The sequence below is a fragment of the Melanotaenia boesemani genome, chromosome 11 (genome assembly GCF_017639745.1).
Source record: "Melanotaenia boesemani isolate fMelBoe1 chromosome 11, fMelBoe1.pri, whole genome shotgun sequence".
Lineage (NCBI taxonomy): Eukaryota > Metazoa > Chordata > Actinopteri > Atheriniformes > Melanotaeniidae > Melanotaenia > Melanotaenia boesemani.
In genome coordinates, this window is record NC_055692.1 from 12,902,758 (window position 1) to 12,912,994 (window position 10,237).

At 45.7% G+C, this 10,237-nt stretch overlaps 1 protein-coding gene across 5 annotated transcripts; it reads left to right on the forward strand.

Moving 5' to 3' along the window:
* The first annotated feature begins 2,964 nt into the window (after positions 1–2,964).
* On the forward strand, positions 2,965–8,738 carry LOC121649364 (endogenous retrovirus group PABLB member 1 Env polyprotein-like). 5 transcript variants are annotated; one of them, XM_042000146.1, is made up of 4 exons: positions 2,965–3,140; positions 5,688–5,930; positions 6,120–6,227; positions 6,732–8,738. In XM_042000146.1, the coding sequence occupies exons 1-4, from the start codon at positions 2,990–2,992 to the stop codon at positions 6,863–6,865; spliced, it is 636 nt and encodes a 211-aa protein (XP_041856080.1). In that variant the 5' UTR covers positions 2,965–2,989; the 3' UTR covers positions 6,866–8,738. The 5 variants fall into 5 exon arrangements, with proteins under 5 accessions (XP_041856080.1, XP_041856076.1, XP_041856079.1 ...); XM_042000142.1 differs by having other exon boundaries at positions 6,120–8,736; XM_042000145.1 differs by lacking the exons at positions 5,688–5,930; positions 6,120–6,227 and having other exon boundaries at positions 2,965–4,007; positions 6,732–8,736.
* The last annotated feature ends 1,499 nt before the right edge of the window (positions 8,739–10,237 follow it).

The following is a 10,237-nucleotide window of genomic DNA, read 5'->3' on the forward strand; positions in this document are numbered from 1 at the left end:
GTCATTAATGTCTCATAAGCCAGTTTCCCTTCTTCTGATCAGTGTGCTTGTGGTTCACACTACAAATACAGTAATTCCACAAATAATGAGGCCTCTTCTTTTAAATGGTCCTTTGTTTTAAAGTTGCTAGTCTGTAATTTACCATTTTGATTACCCTACAATATAAAATGCTGTTATTGTTAGTTTTCCAAGTTTACTCCGCCCTGGGGATGGGGACACCAAACGTATCTTAAGTGTCTCCTATCCCATAAATCCCAAGGTCCATCTGGCCTGTGTAATGAAAAAATTATAAATATACCCTTATAGTTTGTAGGTTACACTTTGTATGCCTGTGTATTTAGATAAGAACTCCTTCTCACACCTTCCCCCCCTTTCTCATCCCCCCAACAGATGTTGAGAGTTTAATGAGCTTCCTCCTTTGCACCCTTCACTCCGTAACATTTGTTAACAGCTATGTGAGAAATTTAAAACAATGACCTCCTACTGTGATGTTATCAGCTCATGCCTGGTATATTAACTAAGCTCACTTGTATCTCGCCAGACTCACACAGACAAACTCCTTTGACTGTGGGACCCTCATTGCTGATCAGCTCTTAATAAATAATACTTTGTTCGATTCTCACTTAGTGTGTGATCTTTGATAACTAAAAATTCCACAACAATTCTTGGCGTTGTCGGCAGGATATCTTGAGTGACTGACCGGAGGACCAGAACCCGTGATTGATCATCCTGAAGGATACTTCAGCCCCTGGGTCAGCCTTAACCATCAGGGGACGGCGGAGGGACTCCGTTCAGACACCACTGATATCCAGAACGAAGTCTGCGTGTGGAGCAGCACCCGAATCACACACGGTGAGAAGTTTTCATATTGGACTCCCATTTACCACCCTTCTCTCACTATCTTATGAAAATAGGGTAGGAATCCCACTATCTTGTGAAGACAAGATAGGTTTTCACTATTCTGCAAAAGCAGGGTAGGTCACTATTCTACTGAGGTAGGGTAGGTTAGTCCAACATTGAAGTGAAAACTTTGGTGTAAGTAAGAGGCTTTTTTAGTATTTTTTGTGCCTGAGTGCGGACTACTCGAAGTGAGAAAAAAACCAACTTGGAGACGTCCTAGTTGTATAATGGGAAACACAGCTGGTAAGGAGAGGGAGAGTAAATGGGACTCCCCAATTTTAAGAGATATGAAAAAGAAATATGGACCTGACTGCACGGACTGCATGACTTACTGGACAAAGAAATATGGTTTTCCAGAGAACGGGAGTTTGAGTAGAAAAGAACTAGATAAGTTGAATGAGGCAGCACAGAAGGACTGGGATGAGAAAAAGAAAAAAAAGAAAATCAAGGCAACGGATGTAGAGAAGTGGGAACGGCATAATAAATGCATTGAAATGTGGAAAAATGAGAGTGAATGTAGGGCTAGGAAAGCTAATACTAAAGAAATGGGTGGGGGATTAGATATGACTGGAGATATAGGAAACAGGAGGGATAATGCATCCCTGCCTAGTGCACCTCCACCATATAATAATAATTTAGGGCATTCACAACCCTCTCCATATCGTTCACTGCAGGAACGATTACAGGCGCTGAAGGTGGATCCAGATCTGGACTCCTGTCCCCCGGTGTTACAGCAACAGCAGCCCCAACAGCCTCAGCAGCGTCGTCCAGAGGACCGACGGAGAGATGAGACATCGGGTCCCGCTGACTCCACCCACGGCCAAGCTACAGGGGGAACCGAAAGACCATCAGCAGAGATGGCCAGCCCTTCACACACCAAGTCCGGGAAAATCTACGGACCGGAGGTGTCATCAACCTCCCCTTTTTACAGATTTGGGCAGGCTGCAAAGGACCTGTTCTTGGGACAAAATACTGCTGAAGATGAAGACACTGAGATTTTTAGTGCCCCCATGGTGGAAGTATCAGGACCCACCGGCCCCATACTGGTTTATCGCCCTTGGTCCCCCTCTGAAATCATGGAACATGCTAAAAATCTTCCTGACCCCACTGAAGATGGTGAGAAAGCTAGCGAGGAATGGAGAGCCTTCTGCCGTGAACACCGCCCCACTGGACTTGAACTGAGAAAAATTCTTGCTAAAGTGCTCACTGCTAGTGATCTGGCTAAGATCCGTCCCCACCTCCCTCCTGATAACACCTGCCTGAAAAATCCAGACTGGGACCATGACACGAACCGACCCTACAGAGAAGCCATCACCACACTCTGTGATGGCATAAAGACTGTGTTCCCTAATCGAGGAAGTCTGGCTGCCCTGAGAAATCTGATACAGGGCCCTGATGAGCGCATGGAGGCTTTTCTGCACCGCTGTGAAACTGTTTTCACCAGACATTCTGGCCTGGAGCGCCCTGCAGGAGACCTGAGAGGTGCTCCAGGGCCATGGGAACGCCTCCTCTGCCAGACGATCGTTGAGGGGATGAACAGAGATGTGTTGGAAGTGGTGAAGAGACAGTATGTGGGGATGAGACATGAGACCAGACTGGCTGAGCTCCAACGTCAAGCTAAACACGCACAAGATGTCATGGATGAAAACAAGAAAAAAGCTGAATCCAAGAAAGACAAACAGATGTCAACAGCCCTGACTCTGTTCACCTCCCAGAATCAACCGCAATACAACAGAGATGGGAGGGGCAGAGGAAGGGACAGAGGAAGACGAGGGAGAGGAGGTAGCCAGCAACGGAATGGGGCGTGTCATCGCTGTGGCCAATATGGACACTGGAGGAATGACTGCCCTCGTGTTCATGGGGCCACCCACAAACAGAGAAACCAGCAGGCTGACTGAGGGGCGGACCCGGGAGGCAGGACTCCAGAGGAGCTTTTTTCTCCACCCACCACAGTTTTCGCTGCAGCAACTGTTGAGGGAAGTGAAATGCACACACACACATACACACACACATACACTCATTTAGCTGCTATAGCTTATAAACGTTTTCCTTTGTTACATTGTCTGTAAATAATCAACCAGTTTCTTTTATGGTTGACAGTGGTGCAACTCACTCAGTTCTTAAGACAGGCACCCTAAATCCCACTCCACCACTCAGTGGTAAGACTGTTATTTCTGTGTCTGCTGGAGGCCATCATGACAAAGAAAAATTCACGGTACCTTTAACCTGCTCAGTACAAGGTGAGCATCCATTTACACATTCCTTTCTTTTGTCCAAAGTTTGTCCTGTAAATTTACTGGGCCGTGATCTGATGTGCAAACTGGGAATTCAGATTTCCTCTGGGTCTCAGGGGCTGACCATATCATGTTCATCTTCTGACACTGAGGAAAAAGATTTAATGATGGTTAAATATAACCCAAGAGCTCCCTGCTATGCTTATCAGTGGAAAATGGGAAGCTCCCCTCTTTCTTCACACTGGCTGTCCCTCTGCAGAGCCAGAGTCTCCCCTGGGGCAGAGGTGATGGGGGAGAGGGAATTACATTGCACATCCTACATCTGTCCTGATGGGCCAGATCAGCAGTATGAAAAAATCTTTTTTAGGGACTGCTCTGACAAACTGACTGTGACATGTATGTTTTGGAATGAGAGTATGTGTGTTTTGTCTGTCTCACTAACCTCTGACCAACAGAAGTTGTTTAAACTTCACACACACCCACACGTGTCTCTTTCCAAGTCCCACTCGACTGAGTGGAAGGATTTGGGCCCCTTTGTTGCTACTGCTCTCAGAGAGTCTCAGTGGCAATCCACTCATGACTCAGCAGTTTTGTTTTCTCCAAGGCTGGGTGTGTTTAAGCAGAGCATGCTCTCTGTGATTCACTGCCAGAAAAGTGTTCAGTTGGTAGATGATGATTTTCTGACATGTTTATCTGCTGACTCACCCTTGCCACCTGTTCCCCCATCTCTCTCTCAGGTTCCCTCTGATTTATGGGCCACTTCGCCCCATGATGTGGGCCTGGTTAAGAACTGCCCCCCAGTAGTCATCACTCCGAAATCTGACTACCGCCCCTGCCAGAAGCAATATCCTCTCAAACCTGAAGCTTTGGAGGGTATTACACCTGTCTTTAATTCACATCTTAGGAGTAGTATTGTTGTTTCTTGTCCAAATTCGCCTGTTCGCACTCCTATTTTCCCAATCATGAAACCACGTAAACCACCAGCCAAACCTGACTGGCGTTTTGTCCAAGATCTCCAAGCTGTCAATAAAGCAGTTATTTCACGGGCCCCTATGATGCCCAACCCCCACACCATCGTGTCGCAGATTCCTCCTACTGCTACACATTTCTCCGTGGTAGATCTGGCAAATGCTTTTACGCCTGTTCCTGTTCATCCAGACAGCCAATTCTGGTTCGCTTTTGAGTTCAATGGAAAACCATACACTTGGACCCGGCTTCCCCAGGGGTACTGTGAGTCCCCCACAATCTACAATGAGGTACTAAGAGATTCTCTTTCTTCTTTGCAGCTTCCACAGGGCGTAGTTTTATTAACTTACGTTGATGACCTTCTGCTCTGCTGTCCTTCTGCCTCCTTGTGTGAGGAGGCCACACTGGCCCTCCTCCTCCATCTTCATTCTGAGGGTCATAAAGCCAGTCTGCGTAAACTACAGTTCTGCCAGCCTCAAGTCATCTTTCTAGGGCATCACATTTCTGCCACCACCAAGGCCCTGACCCCTAAACGGATTGAGGCCATTCAGAAAGCACCAAAACCTGTTACCAAGAAACAGCTGATGTCATTTCTAGGTATGGTAGGGTTTTGTCGGGCCTTTATTCCACATTTTTCTGAACTTGAGGCCCCCCTGACTTCCTGTATACATGGTAAGAATCTATCTGCTCATGACCATTTCTTCTGGACCCCGGAGGCTGAGCAGGCTTTCCTGTCTGTGAAACAAGCGCTGTGTTCTGCTCCAGCCCTGGCTCTGCCAGACCCAGCCAAACCTTTCTTTCAGTTTGTTGATGAAAAACATGGTTTCATGTCTTCTGTTCTCCTTCAACAGCACGGCTCTCACAAGCGCCCGGTGGCCTATTACTCTTCCAAGCTCGACTCTGTTGCTGCGGGTCTTCCTGGCTGTCTGAGAGCTGTGGCTGCATGTGAGAAGGCTGTACTTGCATCACGTGACATTGTGGGATACAGTGAGCTAACTGTTTTTATTCCTCATTCTGTATCCATTATTTTGCTCGAACAAAAGACTTCTCATCTGTCTGCAGCTAGATGGCTGAGATACACCACAGTTCTTCTCGATATGCCTAACATCACTACGAAACGGTGTACATCACTTAACCCTGCCACTCTTCTTCCTACCGCAGAAGATGGTGTTCATCACTGTTGTGAGACTGTTCTGTCTGAAATCTGCACTCCGAGACCAGATTTATCTGATGAGCCTCTTCTTAACTCTGATCTCATTCTTTTTTGTGATGGCTCCTCCTTCAGAGACCATTCTGGTAAGAACAGAGTGGGTTTTGCTGTCTGTGATGAGCATCAAGTTCTCCTCTCTGGCTCCCTCCCTTCACAATTCTCTGCTCAGACAGCTGAACTTGTTGCTCTCACTGAGGCCTGTAAATTCGCACAAGGTAAGTCCCTGACTGTATATACCGATTCACGTTACGCCTTTGGTGTAGTTCATGACTTTGGTGCGTTGTGGCGTCACCGAAATTTTTTGAAATCTGATGGTAAGCCTATTTTGAACTCCACACAGGTTGCGGCTCTCCTTGACGCTATTCTTCTTCCTTCAGATGTCACTGTAGTGAAATGTCAAGCTCACACTAAAGACACTTCCTCTGTTGCCCGTGGCAACGCCTTGGCCGACCAGGCTGCTAAGCAGGCAGCTCTGTCAGCCTCGCCGCACATTCTCACCTCTTCTCCTCTCACAGAAGAGGATCACTCTCCTCCCTGTTCTCTGCAGGACATCCAGTCTTTTTCTACTCCAGAGGAACGCTCTGTCTGGAAGGCTAACTCCTGCACCCCTGATTCTGCAGGTGTATGGCGCTCTGTTGATAGAAAACCTTGCCTTCCTCGCCATTTCTTCCCCTGGTTTGCTAAGTTGTCACATGGGTTGGACCATGTGTCAAAAGGGGGGATGGTATCTTCCACAACATCTCTGTGATTCACAAAAGGCTTCACTGTGGTGGCTGAAAATTACTGTAAAAAATGTTTGATCTGTGCAGGCTATAACACCGCCCGCCCTCTTGCCTGCCCTCCAGCTGGTCATACACCACCTAATCAGCCTTTTGATCATTTGATGATGGATTTCATTGAGTTAACACCTGCAGAAGGTAAGAAATATTGTCTAGTTATGGTAGACATGTGGTCAAAGTGAGTTGAAGGTTTTCCAGCAAAGCATGCCACAAGTTCAGTCGTGGCTAAGGCTCTGGTGACCGAAATCATTCCAAGATGGGGGATTCCAGTTAAGGTCTCATCTGACAATGGTTCACACTTTGTAAATGCGGCCCTGAAAGAGGTAAGTGGACTATTGGGGTTCCAGCTTAAGACTCATTGTGCTTATCACCCGCAATCAGGCGGAGCAATTGAAAGAGAGAACGCCACTTTAAAAGGTAAGTTGGCTAAATGTTGTGAAGAAACAGGACTGTCTTGGCCAAAAGCCCTCCCACTCATTCTTATGCACATGAGAATGAGGAAACGTGCCCGGACAAATCTTAGTCCATTTGAGATTCTGTTTGGCAGACCTCCCTACACTGGTCTGGATCCTCCAGGACTCTCCGTGTCTACCACATACTGTGAAAGTAACATGCTTGCTTATTGTCAAAATCTGTCCAAAGTTCTCTCACAGGTGCAGAGTGTGGTGAAAGAGGCCCTGCCACGCCCAGCATCAGATCTGCTTCACTCCTTGGTTCCGGGAGATTGGATCTTGGTTCGAGAGACGAGGAGAAAGCACTGGCGGTCTAAAAGGTGACTGGGTCCCTTCCAGGTCCTGTTGGTCACTCATACAGCCGTGAAGGTCGCTGAAAGGTCCACGTGGATTCACGCGTCCCACTGTAGAAGGTTTCAAAGTACCCCAACTCCAGCTGACCTCTCAACCACAGGGCAGAATAATCCCTGAGGTCAGCCCCGTGCGAGATGGTCCATTCTCCACGGGACAACATGAAGTACACCCAGACTGCCGTGAGGGGATGGTCGTGCGTCATCCTCTTCATCCTTATCACCTCCCTCCTCTGGTACCTGGATCCAACCGGACCTCACCTGACACAACGCACCCCAGCTTCGTCCCAACCCGCCAGACGACTGCAGGGGACAGAAGCACCCTCCCTCAGGAGGCACCGCCGAGATAACCACATCCTTCAGCATCATGATCACACTGAGAATCTTTGGTGGCAAGTTGCCAATTTGTCTGCTCATAAATTGACAAATGACAGTTGCTATGTTTGTGGACTGGTGCCGCATGCCACACCCACTCAATCAGTTTTTATTCCATATCCAGTCCCTTTGAATACCACTTTGTGGACTCTGATCATGGGTAATAGATTACACCCTAGGAACATTACTTGGCCACACCAGCGCCCTCCCCTCTCCTGGAGGAGACCAGCTGAGTTTTCCAGCAACACAAACTCCACTTGTGTTTCATCCAGAACTGTCTTCCGCTTAAGGGATCGTACAAATCCATATTCTTCTCCACCTCTTTGTTTTCAGCGAAATGGGACAGATGCACTATTCTTTTTAGGACACACTCTAGGTTGTCAGCGTATCATTTCAGCCTCATGTATATCCTCACCTTGCCCCAAACGCTCTGACCCGTTCACTTTAAATCCTCGTGATTTATTCCCTGATAGTTCTCCCTCTACAGAGTGGGGCTTAGGAGTTGTTGTGTTTAACCTTACAGCTCTCTTACCTTTTCCTGACCTTCCTATGTACAATAATTCTGTTCTTAACACCATTTGGTCTTATATCCCATCAGATACCGGCTTTGGATGTCCTCAGAACATGGTTTGGACATGTGGCAGACACTCTTATATTTACCTTCCTGTCAATTGGTCTGGAACATGTTATCTGGCTTATCTGCTCCCTGATGTCTCTGCGTTTACTCTAACCCCAAATGGTACATTGCGGCCTTTTCCTGAACCCTTTCATCACCCCCATCGTGTTAAACGCGGTATCTTCTCTCCACAGATGAAAGGATTTATGATGGCTTTGCCCTGGTGGGGGGTTGGGGAACTAGCATGGACTGTGGAAGATCTATCAATCTCTTTGCAAAATTTAACCTCTCTGGTGGATTCTGGGTTTAGCTTGCTGCAAAAGGAAGTCCAAGCCTTGAGAATAATGTCCCTACAAAACCGGATGGCCCTCGATTTTCTACTAGCTGCACAAGGTGGCACTTGCGCTCTGATTGGAGATCAATGTTGTACTTTTGTCCCTGATACATCTACTAACTTGTCTGTGATTCATGATGCCCTTACTGATCTCTGGGACACCCTACATGACCGCAACAATGCTAATTTGCCCTCTAAGGGGTGGGATTTCTGGAACTGGCTTACTAGTGGTTCCTGGATCTTGGTTCTGACCAGGGTTGCTACTCTCCTGGCTATATTTCTCTTGTGTGTTCTAGTTGTTTTTTGCTGTGTTCTTCCTCTGATCAAATGTACGCTTAACAGAACATTTAATTTCCATGTTCATCATTATACCCCAGAGGATGTCACTCCCTATTATGACAGTGGTGATTTGGAATTCTTTGAGTGAATTTTTTCTTTATTCTTTAATTGTGATTAATATGTTACATTTTAATCAAAGGGGTGGACTGTAATGAAAAAATTATAAATATACCCTTATAGTTTGTAGGTTACACTTTGTATGCCTGTGTATTTAGATAAGAACTCCTTCTCACACCTTCCCCCCCTTTCTCATCCCCCCAACAGATGTTGAGAGTTTAATGAGCTTCCTCCTTTGCACCCTTCACTCCGTAACATTTGTTAACAGCTATGTGAGAAATTTAAAACAATGACCTCCTACTGTGATGTTATCAGCTCATGCCTGGTATATTAACTAAGCTCACTTGTATCTCGCCAGACTCACACAGACAAACTCCTTTGACTGTGGGACCCTCATTGCTGATCAGCTCTTAATAAATAATACTTTGTTCGATTCTCACTTAGTGTGTGATCTTTGATAACTAAAAATTCCACAACACCTGACTGACAGAGGAAATTAAAAAAAAAATGGTCATGTTTTGGGTCTTGCATGTGAAATTAAAATGGCCACACATAATTCTGCTGGCTTTTTGTCTGTCATCATTTATTTCCAGCAGGCCCACATCACATATTCACGGCTGTTCTCTATTTATTTTCCTTCCAAATGACCATTCTGCTTTGAGCACTAATAAGCCACCTGTGGTCAGACCCCACACAAACAAATGTTTTGGAAATCATTAGTTTCCCCTGCTATTCTAAAATTGAATCCTTTCAGTTATGCTTTTTTCCCTCTCTTATTATCTTTGTAGATTGAGCATCTCACTGCAGGGCACAGACAGAAAAAGATGTAACTCCAGTCTCTTCTCTGCATGTTTATGTGACGGCTGCTGACTTGAATGGAATGACATCCCTTTTTACTGAAATGAACTGGAACACAAGGCGTCTTCCATAAATTTGTCATCTTTTCTTTTTTTTCTTTTTTCACCCCAGCTTTACTCAGCCTTGAGCCCCAGTTGACCCATTAGTCTCCAGTTCCAGTACAGATAAAGACCCCTCACCCCCTCCTTTTCCTCTTCTGTATCCTAAGGGTCAAACTACTCAAAGTTTATAATATTGTCTCTCATATCTCAGCTTCTGTCCCTAATTCTCAGCTTTCTGTACTGAAGCCTTTAAAACAACTGACACTAAATGGCTTTGACATATAAATGTTTGCTTTTTTTCTCTTACTTTGCTTTATCTGCTTGAGATCTGACTACACGAGACGTCTCCCAGAATTACAAATCTATTTCAACATGTCAGAAGAATAAATCATCATCTCTATTAATGGGGGGCTGCCTCTGATTTTCTGTGCATTTTGTTTTGTGGTGTAGCATGTCTAAAATTAGTCCACATCGTTTTTTAATTTGCCTCGGGAACCGCTTGTTTACATACGAATTAGCAGCCGAAATGGAGTTCAAACATGGATCAAATCATAATATATGAATGTCAATAGTATTAAGGCTAGTAAATTGATGTAGCTGCCACCTATGCAACATGTGGAATGAATTTAAAATGTTGAATGTTTGTTTTTCTCCATTGAAAGACATCAAAGGACTGATTTACCTCATTAAGTACAAACTGTATGCTTTGTGTCCAACCAACAGTGT